The sequence below is a fragment of the Columba livia genome, chromosome 23, assembly GCF_036013475.1.
Source record: "Columba livia isolate bColLiv1 breed racing homer chromosome 23, bColLiv1.pat.W.v2, whole genome shotgun sequence".
In the NCBI taxonomy this organism is placed as follows: Eukaryota; Metazoa; Chordata; class Aves; order Columbiformes; family Columbidae; genus Columba; species Columba livia.
The window spans coordinates 2,062,516-2,089,007 of NC_088624.1; the positions used below are offsets into that span (position 1 = coordinate 2,062,516).

Sequence of the window (26,492 nt, forward strand, 5' to 3'; positions counted from 1 at the left end):
GGTGAGGCAGTCGGGCAGTTGCGGTCCCGGTTTAGCAGTGGTACAGTTGCTCTTCCCTGGGGAAGTTATGCCAAGAAAAGTTGTCAGCAAGAGCCAGGCTTAGGAACCCGAGCTCCTGGGAACCGTGTCTAACCTAAGTCCTTGTCTTTTCTGCTGCTGAGCTTAGGGGATGAAGGGGAACTTTGCATCCAGTGGGTCTCACCCTTCTGTAACCCTAATTTTGTCATGATTACAGTGCTCATAAACTCAACAGAAAGGTAAAGCATTCCCCACAAGCTGAATATATGCCATGGGTAACTATACACTTGTATGTCACGGAGACAGCGTTTTAGTAGTCTCTTGTGGTTATTTTGTACTGCGCTCTTCTTTTTCTAGTGGAGAAGCCGTACAAATGTGAGTTTTGCGGGAGGAGCTACAAGCAGAGGAGCTCGCTGGAGGAGCACAAGGAGCGCTGCCGCACTTACTTGCAGAACACCGGCGTGTGCGAGGCTGGTGAGTTTATCACATTGCAGTGGGTTTGTCTTTTTTATTACATTACAGTGCTTAAAAAAGGACATCTGGTAAGCCCAAGAACAGTTTTTACTACAAGTATTTTCAGTAACCTAAGGGGCTGTAGCATCTTCTAAAAGGGTCTGGTTTAATGCATCCCTCAGGCAACTAGTTAAAGGATGCTTTTATTTTAATAACTTCTTTATTTCTCAGTTACTTTGAATAAAACACCTAAAATACCTTGTGCGCAGCATTTCTGTAGGTGACAAAGTTGAATTATCCCCACATTAATGCTATTATGTAGCTTATTTATTGGATGAGTTGATGCCCATGGTTGTTGACAACAGTTGTTCACATGTCTCAGTCCCTTTGATTCCTTTTCTTTAGAATAAGAACTGTTGGTCAGAAAAGCATCAGGATGGTAGTAACCATTCTAGTTGCTTTTTAGCACAAAGTTTGCATGTTCCAAGTGTGGTGGTGCAGAAATACCTCTGAAAGAAAGTTTTTATGAAGCAATATTGCTAGCGTTGCTCAGTCCCTGATAACAATCTCTGCTCACGTTGTTCTCATTGCACAATAAGCCACCTCTCTGTTCCACTCTCCATTATTTACTGACCACACAGAGATGCTACAGGAAGCAATGCCTCTAATTCGAGCTCCGCTTTGAACTTCAGGGTTTTGTTAACGATGCCCGCGTGTTCTAAAAATTATACTTGCATTTACAGCGTGGTGGAAACCACACCGTGGAAACAATTCAGGTTAAATGATCATGTGTTCGCGCTCTGGGCTGGAAGATCAGTATCTGCTCTGTGTACATGTACAGAATGACATGGTGACCAGGGCACGGGACTGGGCACATTAATGAGGTCACCCCTCAGTCTCCTCTTGTCCAGCTCCAGAGCCCCAGCTCCCTCAGCCTTTCCTCACACGGGAGATGCTCCACTCCCTTCAGCATCTTGGTGGCTGCGCTGGACTCTCTCCAGCAGTTCCCTGTCCTGCTGGAACTGAGGGGCCACAACTGGACACAAGATTCCAGGTGTGGTCTCCCCAAGGCAGAGCAGAGGGGCAGGAGAACCTCTCTGACCTACTGACCACCCCCTTCTAACCCATCCCAGGTACCATTGGCTTCCTGGCCACAAGGGCCCAGTGCTGGCTCGTGGTCATCCTGCTGTCCCCAGGACCTCCAGGTCCCTTTCCCCTACGCTGCTCTCTAATAGGTCATTCCCCAACTTATACTGGAACCTGGGGTTGTTCCTGCCCAGATTCAAGACTCTACACTTGCCCTTGTTATATTTCATTACATTTTTCCCTGCCCAGCTCTCCAGCCTGTCCAGGTCTCTGGATGGCAGCACAGCCTCCAGTGTCACCACTCCTCCCAGCTTGGTGTCATCAGCAAACTTGCTGATAGTGCACTTTATTCCCTTGTCCAAATCCTTGATGAACATAGTGAATAATACCAGCCCCAGCACTGCCCCCTGAGGCACTGCACTAGATCCAGGCCTCCAACTGGACTCCACCCTATTGACCACGACTTTCTGGCTTCTTCCCTTCAGCCAGTTCGCAGTCCATGTCACTACCCGCTCATCCAGGCCGCACTCCCTCAGTTTAGCTGTGAGGATGCTGTGGGAGACTGTGTCAAATGCCTTACTCAAGTCAAGGTAGATCACGTCCACTGCCCCTTTACCTTCAAGCAGCCTTACCCATGGGATTTCCCCCAGCAATTGCCTGAAAAGGCCAAAGTTTGCCTTGCTGAAATCCAGGGTTGCAATTCTGCTTGCTATCCTGCTCCTGCCACAGGAGATCCTGAACTCCACCATCTCATGGTCGCTGCAACCAAGGCAGCCCTCACCCTTTACCGCTTCAACCAGACCCTCCTTGTTAGCGAGGATGAGGTCCAGCAGTGCACCTCTTCTAGTCAGCTCCTCCACCCTTTGCATCACAAACTTATCATCAAGGCACTGGAGGAACCTCCTAGATTGTGGCTGGCTGGCCAAGTAGTCCTGCCAACAAACATCAGAGAAATTAAAATCCCCCACCACAACCAGGGCCTGTGATTGTGAAGCTGCTCTCAGCTGTCTGTAGAGGTCTCATCAACTTAATGTGATGTTTTGTCTCACTTTATGTAAACTGTTACGTAGTGTCTTGGTATTTCATGCTGGAAGCAGGTGCATTTTAGCAGTTAATGAATGTAAGTCTCTAAACATGAGTGTGATTTGGAATAAAAATCAGGTCAGAAAAGCAGTATGTTATTACCCTTAAGGCATTTATTCATGCCTGATGAGGGGCTGATGCTCAGGTGTATCATGGAGTTCCAGCCTGATGAGCCAGGACTAAGGGAGCGCTGAGCTGGGCCCTGTTATCCCATCCATCCCGAGGCACATTTGTAGCCAGTATTTGTGGCGTCGAGTCCTTATGAAGCGCTTTACGTTTTCAAAATGCTGAACAAACATTAACACACGGTTCTGGCTGAGGTTTGGTGAGTCATGGTGTGTGCTGACTGAAACTCATATGGTATCAATAACAGCAATAATAACCAAGTAAGGAGTGACTGACTTTGAAATTATAGGGAAATGCTGTACACTGAGGTCTGGAAGGATGACGCTGTGTTTTTATCACTTCTTGTACTTGGCAAATTGCAATTTCAGCCCAGTACTGCATAAAACTGCGTTTAGCAGGACTGAAGAGACACAGAAGTCCTTGTATCCCTTTCGTCTGGCATCACTTCTTTCGTATGTAGATGATGCTTCATCTATTTAGGTAAGCTAGTGCAACAGTGCAATAACACAGCGGCCAGAATTCTTTCACAGTGAGATCTGACCTTGAGAAAGTAAATTACCCTTCCCTTTGTTTTCTTCTACTTAGGTACCAACTCTCAAAGGCATGAGCAGCATCTTAAAACACATCTGCTTTTCATCACAGTGCTCCCTAACGCTGAAACACCTTTTAATATAAAAGTACCACTACTGATATTTGTTCTTTAGGCAAGAACAAGCCTTTTTTTCGGGGGGGGGGGAAGCCGCAGCGGTTATATTCGGTATTAGTGTGGCAGTAGCGATATGAGGTGGCAGTTCTTCGGCTTGGCTGATCCAGCTCAAAGCCTCAGCAGTAATTTCCGTGAAGTGATGGGCGCTGGTTATTGCGGCTAAAGGAGAACTCTGGAAAATGGTTCAGAGCCTTAAAACAGCGGCCTGGTCTCAAAGGTGAGATCGTAGGGCACACAGACTTTTCCTAAAATTGGAAATTGTGGAGGTTATAATGAGATTTGAGACACTTAATGCTTACAAGTGTGCCAGAGAGAAAACATTTGGAATTAGTTTTAGCTGTAGCATTTAGGAAAAAGAAGTTATATAATCTGAAGAGAAACCAGAGTATAATGGCTGAAAGATTCAGAAGTGAATATAAAACGTTTCTTAGTGATTGGTTAAAAAGACATGTAGGTATGATTGATATCTAAAAAGTGTAGCAGGAGCACTGAGTGTCTTGAATTGAAGTTTTGGAGTTGTGTTGGTCTGCAGCTGTCACACAGGCTTACTCAGAATAAAAAAGAAACACTAGCAGAGGTGGTATCTCCAGCTACCTTTTGTAACCAGCCCTTCCAGCCGCTTGACTTTGCACTTCCTCTTGCTCACCAAGAGCCCGGGTCTGTAGCTCGTATGGTTTGTAGTTTGTACAGTTTGCTCCCCGTGCACGAGCTCAGGACCGCACGGCGAGCGGCTGCTCCTGCGCCCGCTCCCACTGACCGCAGCTGCTGCCCAAGATGCAAAGAGCAAGAGCGACAGAAAAAGCAAAACAAGTTTACATCAGATCTCCAAACTGTTTCCTCCCTGTTAGTGTGGCAAACTCCGGAGATTAAACCATTCAGCTCTTCCTTTCTTTTTTTTTTTTTGTAAATTTATTTTTTCCTTTTCACCTACGTGTTGTATTTTTTTTCTTCACATTTTCCAAACTAGCGAGCGTGGAGGCAAGGCACATCAAGGCAGAGATGGGGAGCGAAAGAGCCCTTGTGCTGGACAGGCTAGCGAGCAACGTGGCAAAGCGAAAAAGCTCAATGCCTCAGAAATTTATTGGTAAGAACAAAAAAATCTCTTCGTGCGCAGCAGTTAAATATGTGCAAGTTGCTAACCTGTAGTACAACGCTTCTGCTTATTTTAAGCGCTCGAGTTTCTAATCTAATTTAATAGGAAAGAATATAAATAGAGTAACTTTGATTATCCTGATGTGTTTTTAGTGATTTGTTGTAGGGTTTTGATTAAAATAAGATGATTATATTCTGTTAGATACTCAAACTGGATGGAAGCTACTATTGTGCTTTGTGGCAATTTATCAATATGTTTTATGAGCTTGCAGATGGTGTTTTCTGTACCTGTGCATTTGAAACGTTCTCTGCCAGGTTCTTTACAGGAAAAGACCAGAAGCCTTAATGCTGTTGAGGGCTGAGTTCTCTTTCTGGTCAGCAGGAGCCAAAGCTACTTGCAGGTTGCATGTGTGGAATAAGGGCCTAAAGACAGAAAAGTATTGGTTTGGGTTAGTCATCCTGCTGAATCTGAATATGATTTTAAAAGATCAGATCCTTTCTTGTGGTAGTTTAAGCAACGAGATGTTTCCATAGCATTTTCTTTGCATTTAATTTTGTATGATCAGAGTTTTGCATGCTCTGGGGATCTTAAATACTAGTTCGGCAGGTTTGCCTGATCCTCCTGGCTAGTCTGCGTTCATTAACCTGCCTTTTAAGAAAATAAAATGCAACTCTTGTGTCCTGAATAAAAACCTGACTTAGCAGTTTTATATTAGTACTAATAATGCCTAATTTGTTATGTTCCATACGGTTATATCGGGTACCGAGTGCTTGTTTTTCTTACAATACGTTTTACTGGGGGGGTGCAGCTAGGGGCTGGGGGGGCAGCTTTATTTTGGAAGGTACCGCAGCTCTTACTGGATTTGGTGGGTAGCACTGGACTTTCATCTATGAAAACTGACAACTTTGATTTAGACACCTTAAAATGGCAGTAAAAAGGTCACTTTTTGTACAGGAGTGAAGTCACCAGCACACTCCACCCCAGTGCCTTTGGGTGCTTAATATTGAAACTGTTGACTCTGTGATTCAGACCTTACATGTCGCACCGTGATCCAAACAGTAATACTAATGCAAACGTGCTTGAAAATCTTTAGCTTCCTTTTTTTTAACCCTTCGCCCTCTCTTGTTTTACCATTGCTGCCAATTCAATCTTTCTGTATTTTATTAAGCGCATCTGCAGCAGGATGCGACCACTCAGCATACGCTTCAAGTTAAGTACTAGCGTTATTCTCATTATTTTCTTTTTAACGAACACACTTGTTACCATATGGGACAGACCCATTTTCGGTTTGTGATTGCGCTCAGTACCATGGTTTGTAGATGGCACAAACTGATCCCACACCACCCAGGAGTTTTTGCAGAGAAGCTGGAGGACTCAGGGCGGTTCACCTAAAGAAATGAAATAACTGATTTGTGAAACATACTGTTTTCCTAGACTTCCTGCGACTGGCATGTTCTTGCTGGGTAACCTCTGCAAAAATGACTCGCTTGGTCCCTTTTATCCCTGGGAAGTACGTTTGCAAGAGCAGCCTGTCCAGCCTCGCTTGACTGGTGTGACTTTCTGACCTGTACGTGTAGGAGGGCAAATCTGCCGGGACAGCTCTGTCATTTCTTGGGAAAGGGCGTTCTTGGAGCGGACGCTGATTTCTCATTTTGTCAGGAAGAAGGGATAGAGATGTGTACTAACAAGGCATCTTTGTTGGGCTCAGTTCTGTGAATGAGCTCTATTGATCAGACACAAAAAAACCCCACCCTTTGTTATTATTTGAGGGTTCTACAGAGATTCATATGAGCACCAGGAGTCTTGCCCACTTTATTTTTTCACATTTTCATGTGCACAAGTCTCCACTAAGGCCCCAGCTCAGCAGAGTGTGTACTTGACTCTTAACCTCTACACTGGGCCTCCTTTCAAAGGCTTCTCCTGCAAAGACTTTTGTCCTCAGCTTTTCCTTTAGTTACAAGGGAAGAAGGATTTGAATGGAAGTTGCTGAATTTTGTGTTTCCTATTTTGCTGGGGATTTCTGGTTTGCATGTTGTATGGACCAGTTCTACAAACCTCGGCTTTCTGTACTTCCTGGTTTGATTAATGAACAGATATCTCTAAAAAATAACAAATAAAGATGGCCCAGGAGAAGAGATCCCTGTGCTGGTGGTTCTTCCCTGCTGCTTAAACACTCAGGGGCTGCATCTTCAGTTCACATGAGTCCGGTCAACACCAGCTGAGAATATTGAGCCACAAACTATTTCTTCCTTTTAAAAACAAGTTGTCCCTGAGGTGAGGAGTAGAAATATATTTCTCATAGTGGTCAAAGTGCTAACAAACACCATTATCCCCCAGCGTGCAAAGTCTTAACGAGAAATTGCCGGCTTTGGTTAGTGCGGCAGCGGGAAACGGGTTCACTCCCCATTTTCAGCGTCCACACCTCCCCAGGCTGCAAAAACGTGCGGATGTTTGAGAGCAAGCGAAGCGTCGCTGAGCAGCACATGAGGATGTGTCATACGCTATGGCTCATGTGTGAATTTTGAAGGGGGAAGCTTTTGCATCGCACCGAGACAGATACAAAAGGTGTTCCGCTAACCGGTGGCTGCTTTGTAAATGAGTCCTCAAGAACCTGTAAGTTTAATTTTTAATGTAGTGTTCTTCAAGAGTGTTGTGGCACTTCCCCTGGTGCAGATAGCAGCTTAACTCAGAATATCTATCTATTACATTGTCCTGCTGGCTGTGAAGATAAAACATCAACTGCTTTCAGCACAGTCCATCTTATTCACCCCCGGTCCCCAAATACTCCTTTCCCCTTTTCTAAATCAATACCAGCTTTCTCCTGCCCGCCTGCTGTTGTTTGTGAGTGAAGTGCTGATCTGGCTTCTTGTCTCTTCCCATGGAGAGTTTTGCTGTATTTGACTGAAGAGAAAAAATATATACATTACAAGAGTGGCCCCTTGTCTGCTTGATTGTGATATGGTGCTATAGCTTGACATTCTGGACGTACGATTAGCACCTTCATGCGGATTCAGCCTATCCAAATGTTGGTATTTTACTGAGGTGTTGCCCTGGGGTGTCTGCTGAGGCAGCGAGGGGGGAGAGAGAGAGGAGCTGCTTTTATGTGATGCCTTTTCCTCCCAAATTATCTGAGACATGTCGCACGGTGGTTTGCAGCCTCATTTCTTGCTCTCTCCTATAAGATGTGCAGTGGCCTTTTAAAAATGTACAGCAACATGACACATTAATGTACATCCAAAGAGTGTTTGGGTATTTGCATTTCATTTGATATAACTGGTAATTTAAGGGAGACAGAACGACCTCTTGTAGGGCTTTTAAAAAGCCACCGGGATGGTGGAATAACAAAGTTCTGCAAGAGCCCCCGTGATCATACATTGTGGTTTTTGTGCCTTATGACAGTGACTCCTAACCCAGAGTTTATGGGGAGTCCTGTATATTTTTACTTTTGTTGCAGTTCTTTTTTTAATTTCAAATTTGTTCGCATCTTTCACTTGCCTGGAGCTACTTTTGTGAGTCATACCAATGTGCTACATTTTTTTCCCTCCCGTGTGAAGCTGGATCACAAGTTTTGTTGAGGGTTGGAAGCAGTTACGCTCTGTGGTTCACTAACCTTTTTGTGTGTTTTATAAGAGAAACGTGAGCTCCTGGTTTTCTGCCTCTGCACTGAAACCTAATGAGTTTCATATACATTGAGTCATGGTGTTGACAGGTGACTGATAAACATCTGCACTACTCCAGTTATGGTAACTAAAAGATTAGTGGATCTGATGTTTGCAAGTCACTTGCACATAAAACATTTGGTCTGGTCCTTTTGTTTTTTTAAGCTTTAGTGTCTAAGGGCATATAAAAGAAGAGTCTACCAGGTGGGTAAAAGTAATGAAAAGCGCATCAGATTTCAGCCGTCACTTGTCTTTGTTTCTCCTGTTAGGGATTAATTTCTTCTGTACACTTCTCAGGGACAAGTCAAGAAAGAACAGTTGCAATCTTGGCATTTTAAATGGAGTATTTAGGTTCATTATCAATTAGCTGTTTTACAAGTATTTTCATTAATGAGTATTTACCTTTTTCTAGAAAAAAAAATGAGAGAAGTTAATCTATGGAAGCTATGACAATATCCTTCTCCTTAAATCCCAGAATAATTTAAAAAAACTAATGGTTTGTCTAGTAAGTATCCTCACCACCTCCTCTATTAGATCAGGTTGTTTTGTTTCTGAGTCTGAGCCTTAACAAATAAAAAAACCCCAAAAACCCCCACAGTGTTGTGCAGATGAACAGCCTCTTTCAGCAGAGAACATTTAATGCCTCTCTACTTTCCAGACACTACCGCCATTTAAAAAATGCATCATGGACTTGACTTGGGTGGGTAAAGAAGCGTTTAATTCAACACCTCTCCTCTCTTGCAGGTGAGAAACGACACAGTTTTGATGTTAATTATAACTCGAGCTTCGTGTATGAAAAGGAAAGCGACATAATGCAAGGACGCATGATGGACCAGGCCATAAACAACGCCATCACCTACCTGGGGGCCGAAGCCTTGCGCCCGCTCATGCAGACGCCACCAGCTCCCACCTCCGAAATGGTCCCCGTCATCAGCAGCCTGTACCCCATTGCCCTGACCCGCGCCGACGTGCCCAACGGCACCTCGCAGGAGGTGGAAAAGAGCCACAGCCACCTCCGGGACAAAAGCTTGTCCTCCGATAGGGGTCTTTCCCCAAACAACAGCGGCCAAGACTCCACAGACACTGACAGCAACCACGAGGAGCGGCCGAATCCCACCTTCCATCAGGGCCAGGTCATCCCCGCTCCATCCCGCAATGGCCTCCAGTCCTTGAAGGATTTCCCGAGGCCATTCGACATCATCAAGCCACCCGCCATCTGCCCGCGCGATGCCTTCAAGGTCATCAACAAGGAAGGGGAAGCCATCGGGGTCTACCGGTGCGACCACTGCCGTGTCCTCTTTTTGGATTACGTGATGTTCACCATCCACATGGGCTGCCACGGCTTCCGCGACCCCTTCGAGTGCAACGTCTGCGGGTACCGGAGCCACGACCGATACGAGTTTTCCTCGCACATAGCACGGGGCGAGCACAGGGTCGTGCTCAAATGAAGGGACTGGCTTTCCGAGCTCAAAGGCTTTGGGTTAGGTCGGAGGGCAGGCTTGTTTGGTTGTTTTTTTAATTAGTATAAAGAAATTTCTTGAGTATTTTTCTATGCCAGTTTTTAAATGAGTGTCACAGGGAGGTGATACCTCGAATTTTTTGGTTTTTAGAAATATTTCAGTGTTCTGTAGCATGTGTGCCTGGCTGCCTTGGTGAGTGGTACTGTACAAAACACCAGGAGCAGAGACCCATTTTTATATGAACTTTATTTTTGTGAAAATCAAGAGCCATTTAAGATTTTTTTTTTAAATGCATTTGTTTTCATAATGATGCTTGAGCTCCATGCAAAAGGTTTTGATGCCCTGCTGCCCGTTTCTCTGCTTTTAGCCAAATGTGTAGTCAGACGGATACAGGAGGAGCTTTTTGTGGCTGTTTCGGTCCCAATGATCTTCACTTGGCTCATCAGTGACACAAGGAAAACGTGTCTGGGAGGGATTATTAATTCCTCTTTAAAGGTTTTCCCCTAAGTCTCAAAGAGCGTGTGGCCCCACCACACTTTCATTTTTCTTACCCCTCTGTTCACTTTCTTTCAAGTCACTCCCACATGCATCTTACTCAGTAACAGCAAAATAAGTAATGAGACCTATTTTGGGGCTGGGGGTTTTTTAACAGTACGTGCATTTTTGGGATACCCAGTGAGGTCATTGCTTGGCTCATCCATGCAGTCTGGGGCAAATTCTGATTTTTTGCCTTGATGGAAAGTCTTCCTTTTGTCATGGATGCCAAGGACGAGGATGAAACTGTCCCGTGCTCCCGCTCAGCTCCAGCGGTAGAACTCGCAGCTGTGCCGTTTGGTCAGCGCTGGCACACGACGTCCCCGCACCGGAGTCACCGTGTCCCGGCAGCAGCCGCCACCGTGAGAACCCGCGTACACGAATGTGTGGGAGCTCGACAGCTCAATCACGCCGTCTGGTTTTACGTGGGGATATCCCTCGGAGTGAAATGTGCTGTTTTGCAAAATGAGTATTTACCATTACTTTGAAGCTGGTTTTTAAAATAGCTCTTTTAATCTAATCATTGCTCCGCAGCTGTATTATTAGTCACTGTGCTGAAGATATGATTTTGATAACGGTTTTGCTGAGTGAATGTTTATTTTTTGCAAAGTATTTTTGTATGATGTAGAGTTAGGTGTGTTCTGATGGACTCTTGTATCCATTGTACACTTTGATATCTACATTGTGTTTGTACTTTTCAACGTTGCTGTGCCAGTATCGGTGGTGACCCAGCTTTTCCCACGAGGGACGGCTGGAGTGCCGAGGGTCAAGAAATACTGAATTTAATTCCTTCCTATGACCTGGGATCACTCTTTTTTGGCTGAAATACTTTCTCCCTCCTTGAATTTTAAGGTACAAAATAGAAAATGATATTAATTTTTCCCAATTAAGGGTACATCTGAAGAGTGCTGGAGTAGCACTGTAGAAGTGCTAGATCCTGCTTATTGGTGGGGTAAGGAGAACTCTCTTGCTACCTTGTGTGATGTTAATAAAATAGGTTTAGGGTCTTTTCCAATAAATTTTCCAGCGTAAGGCATGTAACGTGGGCGGGCGGATGTTGGTTCTTCCCCAATGAACACCCATTGGCACGATGTGACAAACCCGACTGCCTTCAGGCAGCAGCCTGGGCTTGGAAAGGCTTCCACCGATTATTTTAGCCAATTCCCCGCTTTTATTGGCGTAAATCACCCAATAACTCCATCTTTCTGCTGTGTTTTCGTGGGGGAGAAGCGCCTGAGTTCCACGCACACGGTGGCTGATGAAAACACTCCTCGCCCTTCACCAGAAATGAATAAGGTTGCACGGAGTAAAACGTAACTTGTCGTTTGCACAGGAAGCTCCTCAGATTGCCGAATGTGTGTCACGCCGCGCCGCCGGTTTCTGTCTCGGGTACCGAATCCTTGAAAACACTCTGCAGATTACTGTCCCGCTCTTCGCTTACCGCCAGGCAGGGCTTCAGCCACCTCCCCTTGCTTCCCAGATAAGGTGAGCAATCGACCGCTGCGCCTCTGAGCAGGTTTTTGAAAGGAAGGAGGGAGGTTTTTCGCAGTATTTGGCTGAAATGGCTCCGTTTTCCCACCCTGCTTGGGCAGACTCATGATTTCCAGATAGGCTGAACCAAAAGAAGTTCCCTGTGCTGTCTGGAGTTGACGAGCGGTAGCCTCGTTATAGCTCTGCTGTCGAACAATTGCGTGTTGTGGAATTTCAACCCAGTCATTTATTAAAAAAAGAAAACTATATGTATATTTATATATTTCGTGAGTACTGTTTGTCTGTTGTGTGATGCTCACTGAGCATCAGCACATTGCTGAACCGGAGCCTTGGCTGTGTCCTGGGGTGCACCAGCCCTCTAGGGTGACAGGATTGGTTCCCTCAATGACCTCCCCTCGTTTTGGGGACCCTGTGCCCTCCTGAGCCCCACATGGGGGGCAGGAATCCCCTTGGGCTGTGCCCGTAGGTCCAAGGGCTGCGCTGAGTGTCAGGTCACTGAGCTCCGAGGAGCTTTGCAAATCGTCTCATTGGGAAGACAGAGGTGTAGGGGGGAAACGGCTGGTATTTGCTGTGAGCTTGATTTCATCTGCTCTTGGTTTGGTTATTTTGGTACAAAACAAATGGCTGTTTGGACAGTTCTCTTTGAACGCGCTCCAGCCAGCTGTTTCATCTGTCTCGCTTGGTTTCTTTATTTACCGATGAATTACGCCTAAACAGTGGGCAGTGCTGGGGAGGCTCAGGAAACTGCCTTTTAGGATTAAGAGACGAGCCTCTTGTGCTTAAAAGTTTGTTGAATTTCTCAATTTCAATAAATTCCCCTGTCTATAATAGAGGAAGAGACCCCGGGGGGCGCTCCCATCTGTCACCTCTGGGATGTGTGTATCACAAATATGTGATGAAACCTGTGACCAGGCTGTAGCCACCAGAACGGCAACCGGTTAGTGGGATTTAATGATCACATAGTCTGCTCCTTTAACTGCCGAAAAATGGCATTGGCCTCTGGTTCTGGTTAACAGATGACACAGCCCAAGGGGATGTGCCCTCCTCTGAGCTGGGGCTGCCACTGCCTTTCCTTGTCTCCCCAGCAAGCTCAGCATAAGCGGTCGAGGGAGGGGGACAGCCCAAATTTGCCCCGGTAATGATTCCTGCGGGATCCTTGGGTCTCAGTCCTGCAACGTGACGTGTCTCAAAGCGCTGTCCTCCTCCCCTGGTGTCACCGAGCACAGTCAGAGTGAAACTGGGCTCTGGTAGGCACGTGGAGGAGCCTGGAGCCCTGGCGTGCATGGTGGTGGTGGCCTTGGTTGGGGGCAAATGCTTGTGGCTGGGTTTGACCTGCGATCCTGGGCGACACTGGGGGTGACACCCTTGCAGCCAGCGCGGGAGAGAGGAGTGTTTGGGAAGGGGAGAGTGGAAGGGGCACGTGCCCCTCAAATTCCTTCCCCATGGCCATGCTCTGGCTGCTCCCCCTGGCAGCCAACCCGTGTCTGAAATGCTCAGCCCCACATTCCTGGACCCGCTCCAGGACACGCTGATGCTCCCACGGGTGCGGGTGGGCTCAGGGTTTCCATGGGGTGACGGGGGCTGCGCCCATCGTACCGGAGTGCATCAGTCGGATGGAAACACCCCGGTGGGCGGGGAGGGGGGAGGCTCACGCCAACCCTCCCACAGCCTGTTTTTAGCAGCTCTTTCAGCAGGTTGACGTTGTTCACACTTATTTCATACTCTCCTGACACCTGCTACCACAAGAAGCTGGACATGCTTGAACTAAAGAAAAGAAAATTGTAAAAAAAAAAGAAGTCAGAGGATCCTTTTTTTTCAGTTTTACCTTCACTTCCTTCCTCGCGTGGCTGAAACGCAAGTGCCAAGGGTTATTTTCTCCTGGCTGTGATGTTACCAGGTAATTCTGCAGGATGGGGTGAAACCCTCCCAGTGCTCACAGCCCTCCACCAGCCCAGGGCAGCAAAACCCCAGCCTGGCTTTTACCTGAATAAGAGCTTTTCTGATCCTAAAAAACCCTCAGTCCTCTTCTGCCAGGAACAAAACCCCCTTTAAAGCACCAGGCTTGTAAAAACCTTCGGTTGGTGTTATGACAGAGAGATCCTTATCTGCTGATATGCTGTAATTACGATAGAGCAGGAACTCGTTTCCCCTGTCGTGTTGAAACACGCTTTGTAACGCACAAAAACAAAAAAAATCCCATAAAACTCTGCTGTGTGCTGAACTGCATCCTCCGAGCATCCCAGCCGGCTCTGCTCCCCACGGGGACCGGTCCAGCACCCCAAAACCAGCAGTGCCGGGAGGGGAGGGCGGCTGAGGGAGGACTGAGTCACCGCCGCCACCTCCTCCTCGTCCCAATTCTCCAGCCGTTCATGAGTCACCCCGCCATGGACCCGCCGGCGTTTCGCAGCCCTTTGCGTGGGCTGGGTGTCCCCAAAATCTGGGGGACAAGGTGTGAATGTGGCCGCCTCTGTGCATCCCTTGGGGGGCTGAGCGCCAGCGGATGGGGGGCACCCATCCCAATGAGGGGGAGCTCTGCACCCGCGGGGCTCCCACCCTGTGTGACACGCGGGGTCACTGGTGTCACCGTGGCGGTGGCAGCAGGTTCATGTCACGCCTGCTGCCCTCACCACTTTGCCGGAAGGGAAGTGAACCCCCCGGGGAGCCGCACACGCTCCCGCGCCACCCAGCCATTCCCTCCGGCGGGGTTATATCTGGTGCCACATTTGCATCGCGGCAAGCCGGCGCACCTGGGCAGGGCCAGCCAAATCCTCGGGGGAGCGGCTGACGATTGTCACACGCCGGGGAAAGGAAAGTCCCGGCAGACGATTGTTTTTTAGAAAAGCCTGCTTCCCACTCAAGCATCTTTGGCCCCTCGGGCACCTGCTGGGGCTGCAGCGCGGGGTGGGATGGGGGCGATGCTCCTGGACTCTGTGTGGGTGCTTGGAAAGCAGGGAGAATGCTCCCAGGTTGGAGATGCTGCTCCTTGGCTGTCAGCATGGCCCAGGTGCCCCCCACCCCTCCAGGCCCCATCAGCTCCGTTTCCCCATCGTTTTGCCCCAGATCCCCTCCCTTCCCACCATGGGCACTGGTGCCATTGCAGCGCTGCTGTCTCCTGCTATGCTGGGGACCTTTCTGTCCCTCCCCACTTCGTGGGGGACATCGTGGGCTCGGGGTGTCTGGGGAGTCCTGTCCTTCCCCAGCTCCCTTTCCCAAGGCTGTGGCTCTGTGCTGGGGGGGCTGAGCTGCAACCAGGGCCCCCCCTGCCTTGTTGCTCCCTGGTGCTGAGCACAGCCCCCCTGTTCCTACCCCCCGGAGCGGAGAAAGTTAGTCAAATCTGCAGAAACCACAGCCGGGGGGGTAGACTGAGTCTCTGCCGCAGCTTTGATGTCACCCCTGCATGTCCCACAGGTGCTGTGCCGTTGCCATAGCCCCAGAGCCGCGGTCCCCACCGCCGCTTTGCCATTAAGTCATGCAGGAAGAGGGGGATAATGCAAAAATATTTCCTCTCCCCCCACATCCCCATCCTGTCCCCAAGGTGCCTGGAGCTGGCCAGGCCTGGGTGATCATGTGTGTGGCTGCAGCTGCCATCCAACCCTTCACATGTGGGGCTGGGGGTCACGGCAGGCGTTTGGGGGGTTGCACTGGGGATCCCACATTTATGGCCCCCTCCCCAGCCCTGCAAACTCCACCCCAGCCGCCAGTGAGGCTGTGGGGTGTCCCTGGCTCCCAGGGAAGTGTGGTGGGAGCTGGGAAGGTTTCTGAGAAGTGCCCCCCCGTGTTGAATCGTGGCCGGTCCTCCCTGCGGTTTCCCCCTGCTCCACCTCCTCGGCGCAGTCACGGCAGCACCCACGCAGCAGCACGCTGCACCCAGCCTGGGGGGTGGCACACGGTGTGTCCCCCCCACTGTCACCCTCCCCGAGGTGGAGGGGACCCCCCTGATACTGGAGTCCCCCTGAGATGTGTGTTTCTGGTGCCTGACCTGTACCCATCCTACACCCACCATGCACCCAGCATCCCTGCAACCAGCCTTTGCTGTGCAATGCACACCTGCTCTGCACCGGTCCCTGAGCACCCTGCACCCCCTTTGCACCACCCGAACGCCCTGCACCCCATGTGCATCCCCTGAGCACCCTGCACCCCCTTTGCACCCTGCTCCCATCCTTGCACCAGCTCCTGCACCCAGCACAGCAGCCGAGCCGCCGGCGCGGTGCCCTGCAGCCCCTCGTGCTGCTCGGTGACAAACGAGGGGTGACACGGTCCATCGAGTGGGAACCCCCACCACGGGACATTCCTGACCCCACAACAGAGCCCGGGAGGGAAGGAGGATGGAGCCAGGGTCTGGGGGTGCTGCACACCCACGGGTGCAGGGGCCAGGGGTTTGGGTGCCCCCTAGGGAGCGGGAGGCAGGTTTTGGGGGGCAGCTGCCAGCCCTTCCCAGCCCTGTCACACCGGCTGCACTCTCAGAGGAAGCCGCTCTGCTTTCTTGCACCCAGCGCTGGTTAAAAATACCACTCCTGATTTTAATACAGCGGCGGCGGGCGCTATATTGGGCTGGGAGCAGGAAGCGAAACCCCACGCGGGTCCCGGCCCTGCTCGCCCCCCCTCTCCAAGCTGCCCCCCAAGCTTGGCCGGGCGGTTGTGCTGGGGGCCGGGGGGGCTATTTGAAGCCCAGCAGCCGGGCACCCTCCTTCACCTTCTGTGCCTTCCAGCGCAGCAGGCGGATGGCGCGCAGGCTGAGCCGCAGCACCGCGTCGTACTTGAACACCAGCTTGTAGAAGGCGTCGGTGACGAGGGCGCCGCTGGGGTCGGCATGCTTGAGCGCGGCCATCGGCGTGTACGCCGCGTTGGTCTGGTGCCGGAAGGGCGGCCGGGCCGCCTCGATCACTCGCAGCGTGTGCTGCACATGGGGATGATACTGTCCGCTTCCTGTCCCCTCCTTGTTCCCATCCCCATCCCCATCCCCATTTCCATCCCGTTCCCATCCTCATTCTCATTGCCTTCCCATCCCATCCTATTCCCAACTGCATCCCAACCTCTTCCCATCCCATTCCCATTCTGTTCCAGCCCATCTCCATCCCAATCCCATCCCTATCCTCATTCCCATTCCCACCCTATCCCCTTCCCATCCCCATTCCCAACCTCTTCCCATCCTATCCCTTTCCCCATTCTCTTCCCATTCCCATCCCATTCCCATTCTCAAGCTCTTCTCTTCCTGTTCTACCCCTATCCCCATCTCCATCCCCATTCCCATCCCCTTTCTCATTGCGTTCCCATCCCATCCTATCTCCATACCCATTCCCACCCTGTCTCCTTCCCATCCCATCCCCATTCCCAGCCTCTTCCCATCCTATCCCCATTCCCATCCCATTCCCATTCCCATCCTGTCTCCTTCCCATCCCATCCCCATTCCAAACCCCTTCCCATCTTATCTCTATCTCTGTTCCCATCCCCATTCCCACCCCAGCCCCATTTCCAGCTGGGCTCAGCGCCATCCAGATGGAGCTCAGGGGGCAGGAGCTGTGGGGGCAGCTGGCTGGGGGTCTCTGCTCCTTGACAGGGCTAATTGAGCCTTCACTAAGGCTGTGAGGCTGTGAGCCGGGGGCTGTGAGGCAGGAGGGGTGGGAAAAGGACAGTCCTCAGCCTGGCAGGGCCACCCCCCGCCTGTCACCTCTGCGATGTCCTCGGGGGTCTGGCCCAGGCTGGCAAAGACATCCCTGGAGTTGCGCAGGTAGAGGTTGGTGAAGATGTCGGCCGTCTCAGGGTCGGTCCGCGAGTAGTCGGCGCGTTTGGCTTCCTCGTACAACTTCTCCTCAAACTCTGTCGTCACCGGTCCTGGCTCCACCAGGCTGATCCTGCCCGGGGATGAGGTGCTGGGGAACCCAGCACCCCAAATCCCCAGCCCCGGGGGGCTGCACCAGCCGCCATCCCCTGGCACTCACGCCACGTTGAAGCGCAGCGCCTGCACCACCAAGCTCTCGCAGAAACCCTCCACCGCGAACTTGGAGGCTGCGTAGATGTCATTGAAGACGATGCCTGGATAGGTGGAGGGGTCTCGGTGAGGGCTGGAGGGGGGGTTGGTCCCACTGGGGTGCCCTGTGCCCCCTCTTACCCTGCAGGCCCATGATGCTGCTGATGACAACGATGTGGCCCCCACGGCGCCGCTTCATGTCGGGCAGCACCTCCTTGACCAGGCGCACGAGGCCGAAGAAGTTGGTGTCCATGAGGTTCTGCATGGCCGCCAGGCTCTGGCACTCCAGGGGACCCGCCATGCCCACCCCTGCGTTGCTGACTGCGGGCACGGGGTGTCACCGGGGTGTCCCCTGTGCAGGGGGGTCCCTGCTCTGTGCTCAGAGAGTCCCCAGTGCACGCACAGTCCCTGGTGCATGGAGGGTCCCCAGAGTGGGAGATACATGATATGGGCTGTCCCTAGTGCCGGGGGTACCCCTGGTGCATGGAGGGTCCCTGGTGCACAGGATGTCCCCACCATGGGGTGTCCCTGGGGCAGGTTGCCCTTGGTGCACAGGATGTCTCCAATATAGGGTTATCCTGGTGTGGGTTGTCCCTGGTGCACAGTATGTCCCCAGTTTAGGGTTATCCTGGTGTGGGGTGTCCCTGGTGCACCGGGTGTCCCCAACACGAGGTGTCCCCAGTGCAGGGTGTCCCTCGTGCATGAAGGGTTCCTGGTGTGGGGCGTCCCTGGTGCATGGGGTGTCCCCAGCATGGAGGGTCCCAGCACAGGGCTCCCTGGCTCAGGGCACCATGGGGACACGGTGACATGATGGGTCTCGGGTCTCACCCAGGACATCGATGTGGCGCCCGGGGACACTGTCCAGGCAGGTGCGGATGGAGCTCTCGTCACACACATCCAGCTGCTTGATCTCCAGCGTCCGGCCCAGCGCCGGCCCCGCCGCGGCCGCCAGCGCCCCGCTCCTGCCCGTGTCCCTCATGGTGGCGATGACTGGGGACAGAGGTGGCTCAGCCCAGCACCGGGTGCCCCCTCACCCTAGAATGGGGGATCCCCCCGCCCCACTCACCTCGGAAGCGGTGCTTCTTGTCCCTTGCCAGCCGCACGGCCAGCGCCAGCCCGATGCCGGAGGAGCAGCCAGTGATCAGCACCGTCTTGGGAGCCATGGTGTGACCGTGGCCCCCGCGCCACGGCCCCCCGCCTTTAATAGCGGCTTGCCCCCCCAAATCTGGGCCCTTAATTCCCCCTTGGCTAATCCCAGTGGGATTTGCCAGCGGCCGCGTGGCTGAGCCGCACGTGGTGCTCAGGACGCACAGAGGAGCCTTTGTGCGGGACTTGGGGCACCATGGGGACACCGTGGGACACGGGGACACCGCCAGCCGCACGCCCGCAGGCAGCGGGGGGGCTGTGGGAACTGATGCCCCCAGCTCCCTGGCTTTTCCTTTAGAGGGGACGAGGCATAAATTCTGAAAAAATAACCTTTATTCTTGCTGTATAAAACACGTCACAGTTTGACTGGCCTTGCGGGGACGTGGGGGACACAGTGGCGGGTGCACCCCTCACCCCCGCCCCCGGGACCCCAATCCTGGGGCTGAGGACCCCCAGACCCACCTGGCCTGGGGAAGGAGGGGTGTCAGGCCCCCCAGGGACACTTGGAGACACTTGGGGCCGGTGCTGGGTGGGGGGGAGAAAGTGCTTGAGTGTGGGGGGCCCAGCGGCACTGGCACCCCAGGACTCCACAGGCAGAGCTGGGCACAACAGGGGGGTGGCTGGTGATAGAGGAGATGTCATTGTCCCTGTGTGCGCTGCGCTGAGCTGGCTCCAGTCCTACCGCCCTGTGCCGGCAATGCTGGGCTGTGCCAAGCCACGCTGGGCTGTGCCGAGCCATGCCGGGCTGTGCTGAGCCATGCCAGCAACGCCAGGCTGTGCCAAGCTGTGCCGGCAACGCCAGGCTGTGCTGAGCAGTGCCAAGAGTGCCGGGCTGTGCCGAGCCACGCTGGCAGTGCCGAGCCGTGCTGGGCTTTGCCAGGCTGTGCCGTGCCGTGCCGGCGGTGCCATGCGGTGTGGCGGTGGGCGCTCAGAGGGCCACGCAGGTGCAGTAGTGCCGCAGCTTGCAGGGCAGGATCCCGCGGTTGATCTGGTGGAACTCCACGAGCTGGATGAGGTCGGCGAAGCGCGTCTGCCCGTCGTCCATGGTGAAGTAGAGCCGGCCCTCCTCCTCGCTCTGCCGGGGGACACTGATCAGACCCCCCGCCCTCAGCACCCCCGGCCCCCCCGGGGCCACCATCGGCACTCACCGGCAGGATGAGATAGTGTTTGACTCTCTGCAGGTGACACAGGGACAGGACGAAGCCCTTGGGGTTGCGCTGGCTCTCCCGCACCAGGAAGACACTGTGAGCCACGGGGAGGTGACACTGTTGGTCTTGGGTCCCCTCTGCCACCTCTGTGTCACCCCCAGGGTCCCAGGTACACCCCCCACAAGTCCAGTATCCCCTGGGGACACCGTATCCCCCTGGGAGCCCCACAAACCCCCGGCTCCCACATCCCTGGTGGGTCCCACACCCCATGTCCCCTGGGAAAGTCTCCCCCATCTCCCAGGGGTCCTGCATCACCCCATGAGCCACAGGGCCCTATAAGCCCTGGGGTCATGTCCCGCCCAGGACTCCCATGTCCCCTCCATGAGCCCTGGGGACCCCGTTCCCCCCCAGGTGTCCCATACCCATCCACCAAGCCCTGTCGGCCGATGAGCTGCTGGGTGTCCTCCCGGGAGATGCGCCCGTGGAACCAGGGCTGGGTGCGGTGGATGGCTGTGGGGAGACAGGGGTCAGGCATGGGGGGGGCAGGGACAGGGACAGGGACAGGGACCCCCCCCGGCACAACCCGCTGTGCTCACCGGCGCTGAGCGGGGAGCTCTGGCAAGCCGCCGGCAGGCTGTACCGGTGCGTTGTCTTCTTCTGGCCGTGCAAAGCAAGGAGTGGGCATGAGGGTGGGCTCAGGGGGACCCCCCAGCACCCCTCTGCACCCCAACTGACCCTCCAGGCTTGTGCCTCCTCCAGGGCCACCGTCAGCACCTCGCTGGGGTTCTCGATCACCCGGCCCGTGCACCCCGAGAAGTCCATGGCCACCAGCGCGTTGTCCGAGACGCTTCGCTGCGGGGAGGTTTGGGGTGACGGGGGGTTCCCGTGGGCTGGGGGCTGTGGGGGAGCGGCACTCACCAGGGGCGTGGGGCCGATCCAGGAGGGCTGGCTCAGCCGCGCCTGCGCTTGCTGGTAGTTGCGGTAGAGCTGCATGCCGTACTGGGGGCAATGGGCCTGTCAGTGGGGGGGGTCCCACAGGGGGGTAGGGGGACACCCGCCTGGCGTGGGGATGGGGACCTCCACATCCACATCCACACAGTGTGGGGACAGGGACACTCATCCTGCATCTTTTCTAACACAGGGATGGGGACATCCCTCCAGCATCCCCCAGCTTCCCCCCAGCATCCCCCCAGTATCTCTCCAGCATCCTTCAGCATCCCCCAGCGTCTCCTCAGCATCCCCCCAGTATCTCCCAGCATCTCCCCAGCATCTCCCAGCATCCCACCAGTATCTCCCCAACATCCTCCAGCATCCTCCAGTGTCTCCCCAGCATCCTCCAGCTCCCCCCCAGCATCCCCCCAGTATCTCCCCAGCATCCCCCAGTATCTCCCCAGCATCCCCCAGCATCTCCCCAGCATCCTCCAGCATGTCCCCAGCATCCCCCCCAGCACAGGGCCCTGTACCCTCCCGGGGGGCCATGTCCCACCTTGAAGAGTCGAAAAGCTGCCATCCAGCAGCTCCGGCTCTGCTCATCCTCACTGCAGAGCAGCTTCAGCCCCTTCACACCGCTCCGCACCTTGTGGGGCTGCGGGGGGAGACCAGAGCCATCACTGGGCCGCTCTTGGCGGGCAGAGACCCCTCGGCAGGGGAAGGGACAGTCCCCTCGGCCCCCCAGCCTGGCAGGGACACCCCCACCTTGATGCAGAAGCCGAACTCGGTGGGTGTCCCATAGAGCTTCTTGCCCTGCGTCACGTAGTAGATGTTGGACTCCGTGAGGTCAGCGAAGTACTGGAGGTGCCGGGGGTCCTGGGGTGGGGGGGTGTCAGTGCCAGCCCCACTGCACCCCCCCCGCCGTGCCCCCCACCCGTCCCCTCACCTTGGAGGTGCCTTTGGTGGAGTAGTAGAGCCCCGAGCGGCGCAGGGAGAAGTGGAAACGCTTCCAGACCTTGCGCCCCGGCTCCCGCAGGTGCAGGAAGCCCTGGACCTCGGGGCAGCTCCCCGAGTTGAGGAAGTTCTGGGGGGACACGAGGGTTGAGGGGGATGGCAGGGTCCCCAGGGCATGGGGGGGTCCCCATGGCACAGTGATGTCCCCATGGCACAGCCGAGGGCGGTGGCCCCGTACCTGGATGAGCTCAGAATGCGCCATGCTCTTGTTCGCCTCCAGGCAGCTGGAAACCATCACCTCGGGGAAGAGGGACTGCTGGGGGGGACAGGGGGGTCAGGGGACACTCACAGGGTGGTCGGGGTCCCCAGAAAGCATACGGGTTCCCGTGGGACACCCAAGTCCTCATGGGACACTCGAGTCCCTACGGAACATCCATATCCCCGTAGGACACCCAGGTCTTCATGGGACACTCGAGTCCCCATGGAACATCCATGACCCCATGGGACACCCAGGTCCTCATGGGACACTCGAGTCCCCACAGAACATCCATATCCCCGTGGGACACCCAGGTCTTCATGGGACACTCGAGTCCCCATGGAACATCCATGTCCCCGTGGGCCACCCAGGTCCCCACTGGCCACCCACGTCCCCGTGGGCTTTGCCACGTACCGCGTTGCTCTTGAAGAGCTCGTACTTGGCGAAGTTCTTGCGGAACACGAAGCGGCTGTCGGCGCCGGGGGGCCAGGAGCTCTGCACCTCCACCACCGCCTCGTGGTCCTCCAGGCACCGCTCTGCGGGGACAGGAAACACAACGGGGCTCAGCGTGGTGGCCAGGGAGAGGACACGCGATGCCATACCGTGCCGTGCCATGCCAGCGGCTCACCCAGCGCCAGGTGTTGGTGCAGCTCGACCAGGGCCCAGCTCTGGTCCTGCAGCGCCCGCGTCCTCCGCACCAGCGTCTCGCAGAGCTGCCGCGCCGTGGTGGCCGCCGACGCCTCCAGTGAGCGGCACGCGCCGTCCTCGCCGAACACCTTCACCACCTGCGCCAGAACGGGGCGGTCAGGGCACCCCGCGCCCCGCGGCTCCCTCCCACCCTTCCCCAGCCCCGCAACTCACATGTGAAGCACCTTCACGGGGGGGTCCCTGCCCCAGGGCCGGGCTGCTGAGGATGGGCGAGTTGGAGGGACTGCAGAGCTCGGGGAAGGGGTTGGGGATGGCGGGCAGCGACGAGGCGCGCGGCTCCTCCTGCGGCACCGGCCGGCTGCGGGCACACATGGGCTCAGCTCCCCCCCAGCACCAGATCCCCCCATTCCCCAGGATCGGGTCCCCCCAACCCACCTGCTGCTGTGGATGAAGAGAGGCTGCGAGCGCTTGACCTCAGGGGGCCCCTCGCCCCCGTCCCGCTCACCGGGGACCCCGTCCTGCTCTGCGCCGCCCGGCCCGGGGGGGTCCCGGAGGCTGCTCGGCTGAGCCCCCCCCTCCATGGCATTATCTGCTGGGGGGAGAGAGCGGGTCCTGCTCCACACAAGGCTCCGGTGGGGAGGTCGGGGGTCTGTGGCCGCCTTGGGCATCCCCATGGCCACTGGGTTGGGGACCACACGGGCCACCAGTCACTGCCACACTGGTGCCGCGGCACTGCTGGGGGCTGCACCGCCTGCCCGGGGGGGATGTTTTGCTGGCGCCCAGACAAGCACTGACTCAGCACCTGGCGGGGTGACTCAGCACCGCCCCGCCTGTCCCCCCCGGGGTCCCCGGCCCAGTGTGGAAGCTGGGGCACAGGAGAGGAGCTGGGGGGGGCATAGCCCCTATGAGCCACCTGGGAGTCCCCACAGCCCCCACGGAACCCTCTGCAGTGTCCCCGTGTCACCACCCAGAGCCTGGGGACACTGACTGAGCTGGACTGGGGCTGGTGGAGCCGAGTTGGACTGAGCTGAACTGGGCCAAAGTGAGCTAGGCTGAGCTTTGCTGGGCTGAGCTTTGCTGGGCTGAGCTTTGCCAGGCCGAGCTTTGCCAGGCTGAGCCCCGGCGCCGGCAGCAGCAGGAAGCGGAGCGTGGCGGGGGCCCAGCCCAGACACCTCCTCAGGTCCAGCCAAACCGGTTCTGGCGGCCGCTCCCAGCTCCACCTCACCGCGCTGGCATCCGCGCCGGGGCGGCCGCGCCGGCGGCCGGGGGCGAGGGACCGGCGCCCGCCGTGGGAACGGCCCCGAGCCCACCCAGCGGCACGGCCCCCCGCACCGCCACGTCACCCAGCCCGGTGCCGGCGCCCACGCGGTGCCGCAGCGCTCAGGGGATGTGGGGACACCGACCAGAGTGCCCGTTTTGGTCCCAAAATGATTTGGGATGGGGATGTGGGGGTTGTGTGGCCATGAAGAGCCCGGCCATGGCACGGGGTGGCACACAGGGCCACCGGCATGCCGCACACGTAACACACAGGTGGTGGCTGCGCCGGTGGCACTTGGTGGCCACAGGTGCACACTTGGCCCTGCCGTCACCTCGGTGCCGCACGGGGCCGGGTTAATCATCCACCCGTCACCGTCACCGTCCCCGCCTCCCGGCCAGCCCGGGGTCCAAGTCCATGGGCGGCAGGACTGATGCCATCGCACGGCTGCCACCGCCGTCCCCTCCCATTGCTGTCCCCGCCACGTCCCTGCCCTGGCTGTCCCACCGGCAGGGACTCACCGCTCTGTCCCTGCTCCTCTGCCCTGGCTGTGCCACGTCCCCCTGCCTGGCCAGGCCCTGGGTGACAATGGGGACAACCAGGGGTCAGGTGGGGTGACGCTGCCCACAGTGGAACAGGGTGCAGGGGACACCGAGGGGAGTGTGACAGGTGGGGTCCCTGCAGGACCCTGGGACAGCGGCACAGCCCTGTCACCAACCTGCCAGCCCATCACCGTGGCCTCAGGTCACCCCGGTGCCAGTGCTGTCCTGATGGCCGTGACCATGCTCTGATGGGGTGATGGGGACACACAGAGTGTCCCTGGGGTCTGGGACAAACAGAGCAACTGGGGTCTTGGGGCTATGGCACAAGGGGACCACGGCCACCAGGGTTAAGGGACAGGGGGACCAGGGCCATCAGGTTTAGGGAACAGAGTCCCAGGGCCACCAGGGTTCATGGATGGAGTCAGCAGGACTGCAGGGCAGGGGGTCGTCAAGGCTGTGGGATGGGGTCCCAGGGCCACCAGAGCTACAGGACAGGGGGACCAGAGCCACCAGGACTATGAGATGGGGTCTGAGGGCAACCAGGTGAGGGGACAGGGGGACCAAGGCCACCAGAGGTGTAGGACAGAGTTCCTTTGGTCACCAGGGTTGGGGACAGGGTCGGGGTTAGGGGATGGGGTCCCAGGGCCATTGGGGCTATAAGATGTGATCCCAGGGCCACCAGGATTAAGGGACAGGATCCCAGGGCCACCAGGGCTAAGGGACGGGGGTCCCAGGTCCGTCAATGGTGAGTGGGGGTCCCGGTGGGTGCCGGGGCGGCGGGACGGGGGTGCAGAGGCTGCGGGGCGGCGGTGGCGGCGGTGAGGCTGTGCCGGGATGGCAGAGGAGGAGGAAGAGCCGGGAGGAAGGCGGGGGGGAAAGAGCAAAGGGGGACACGGGGCACGTCGGAGGGACAAAGCCAACAACCCCGGGGGTGGCGATGGTCCCCAGGGCGCCGGGGACCCCCAGCCCGGCCCCGTTCCTACCTGCAGGCGCCCGCCGCGTCCCGCCAGGCTCCCGCCGGACCGGGGATTCCTGTTCTCCCCGGCTTTATCTACCTGCGCCAGCTCCCGCCCCCGCCTGACATCACTGCGCCCCGGGCCGGCCACCCGCCACTGGCCCCCCCCGGCACCCAGGGGTGTCCCCCAGCCCCCCGGCACCGGGACGGGGCGTCCAGCCTGGTCCACTGCCAACCCCGGGGGTCTGAGCCCCCCCAAACCCACAGCCCACCGCCCCGTGTTGGTGATGGGGAGTTTCCCACAATGCACTGGGATGACCCCAGGAGCTGGGGGGGACATGGCTGTCCTGGGGGTGGCCCGTCCCAGACCGCCCCCCCCGGCTGTGAGGTTTGAGTTGGGGCTCCCCTGGGACCCCACAAATTGGCCTGTGGGGTGGGAGGTCCCATGGGGTCAGCACCCACTGGCACGGGTGGGGACCCCGTGAGGCGTGGGGGGGCTCAGGGGATGTCTCATGCAGATGGCAGCGTCCTGTAGGGTTGGGAGGGACCCCATGGTGGGGGCTGTGGGATGGGGGGACCTGTGGGGGTCCCTTAGGGGGTCTGTGGGGGCCCTTGAGGGTCTCCATGGGGCCTGGGGGCGGGGAATCTCCATGGAGTCGTGGGAGCCCCATAGAGCCCGTGGGTGCCCCCGTGGGGGTCTTGGGTGTCCCCATAAGGGGTGTCCGTGTCCCCACAGGGGGTGTGGGTGACCTCATGGGTTCCTTGGGGACATAGAGTCCCCAAAGAGGTTCCTATGGGTGGCTCAGGTGGTCCCCGCGAGGGACGCTAAGGGTTCCACAAGGGTCCCACGGGTCCGCGGGTGACCCCTTGGGGTCTGTGGGTGTCCCCACGGGGCTGGCTGCGGGTCCCATGGGGGTATTTGAGAGGGTGGTTGTGGGTCCCGTGGGGTTGCTGCGGGTCCCACGGTGTCATCGCGGGTCC

At 56.0% G+C, this 26,492-nt stretch overlaps 3 protein-coding genes across 18 annotated transcripts in view; 1 reads left to right on the plus strand and 2 right to left on the minus strand.

Annotated features, from left to right (window-relative positions):
* Positions 1-11,967, plus strand: part of IKZF3 (IKAROS family zinc finger 3) — a 29,625-nt gene extending 17,658 nt beyond the window's left edge. For 8 of the 11 annotated variants that reach the window (XM_065039276.1, XM_065039281.1, XM_065039275.1 and 5 more), the window contains 3 exons: positions 376-492; positions 4,440-4,556; positions 8,969-11,967. In XM_065039276.1, the coding sequence (XP_064895348.1) occupies positions 376-492; positions 4,440-4,556; positions 8,969-9,672 (938 nt within the window). In that variant the 3' untranslated portion in view covers positions 9,673-11,967. Of the gene's footprint in view, positions 1-375; positions 493-1,703; positions 4,316-4,439; positions 4,557-8,968 lie in introns of those variants that run through there. The other 3 variants (XM_065039277.1, XM_065039274.1, XM_065039282.1) reach the window with 2 other exon arrangements.
* Positions 11,968-16,186: 4,219 nt separating this feature from the next.
* Positions 16,187-18,906, minus strand: LOC102094387 (retinol dehydrogenase 8). The gene is made up of 6 exons (XM_065039407.1): positions 18,744-18,906; positions 18,506-18,667; positions 17,819-17,998; positions 17,649-17,742; positions 17,378-17,561; positions 16,187-16,606 (listed from the first exon to the last, which is right to left on the minus strand). The coding sequence occupies exons 1-6, from the start codon at positions 18,838-18,840 to the stop codon at positions 16,367-16,369; spliced, it is 957 nt and encodes a 318-aa protein (XP_064895479.1). The 5' UTR covers positions 18,841-18,906; the 3' UTR covers positions 16,187-16,366.
* A 232-nt stretch (positions 18,907-19,138) lies between these two features.
* On the minus strand, positions 19,139-25,678 carry GRB7 (growth factor receptor bound protein 7). 6 transcript variants are annotated; one of them, XM_065039315.1, is made up of 15 exons: positions 25,540-25,678; positions 23,195-23,351; positions 22,973-23,117; positions 22,740-22,896; positions 22,526-22,647; positions 22,094-22,168; positions 21,848-21,985; positions 21,667-21,777; positions 21,458-21,556; positions 20,890-20,970; positions 20,707-20,823; positions 20,568-20,628; positions 20,394-20,481; positions 19,972-20,065; positions 19,139-19,898 (listed from the first exon to the last, which is right to left on the minus strand). In XM_065039315.1, the coding sequence occupies exons 2-15, from the start codon at positions 23,338-23,340 to the stop codon at positions 19,752-19,754; spliced, it is 1,581 nt and encodes a 526-aa protein (XP_064895387.1). In that variant the 5' UTR covers positions 23,341-23,351; positions 25,540-25,678; the 3' UTR covers positions 19,139-19,751. The 6 variants fall into 6 exon arrangements, with proteins under 6 accessions (XP_064895387.1, XP_064895384.1, XP_064895386.1 ...); XM_065039312.1 differs by having other exon boundaries at positions 20,890-20,985; XM_065039314.1 differs by having other exon boundaries at positions 22,094-22,171.
* Positions 25,679-26,492: the final 814 nt, after the last annotated feature.

Coding starts and splice junctions, on each gene's coding strand:
- LOC102094387 (XM_065039407.1), bottom strand. CDS start 18,840: ATGGCTCCCAAGACGGTGCTGATCACTGGCTGCTCCTCCGGCATCGGG. Junction 17,999..18,505: donor GCGCCACATCGATGTCCTGG/GTGAGACCCGAG, acceptor CCGTGCCCGCAG/TCAGCAACGCAGGGGTGGGC. Junction 16,607..17,377: donor CCCCCGAGGACATCGCAGAG/GTGACAGGCGGG, acceptor CCCCATGTGCAG/CACACGCTGCGAGTGATCGA.
- GRB7 (XM_065039310.1), bottom strand. CDS start 23,340: ATGGAGGGGGGGGCTCAGCCGAGCAGCCTCCGGGACCCCCCCGGGCCG. Junction 20,986..21,457: donor CAGCTTTTCGACTCTTCAAG/GTGGGACATGGC, acceptor CCCCACTGACAG/GCCCATTGCCCCCAGTACGG. Junction 20,482..20,567: donor GAGCTCCCCGCTCAGCGCCG/GTGAGCACAGCG, acceptor GTCTCCCCACAG/CCATCCACCGCACCCAGCCC.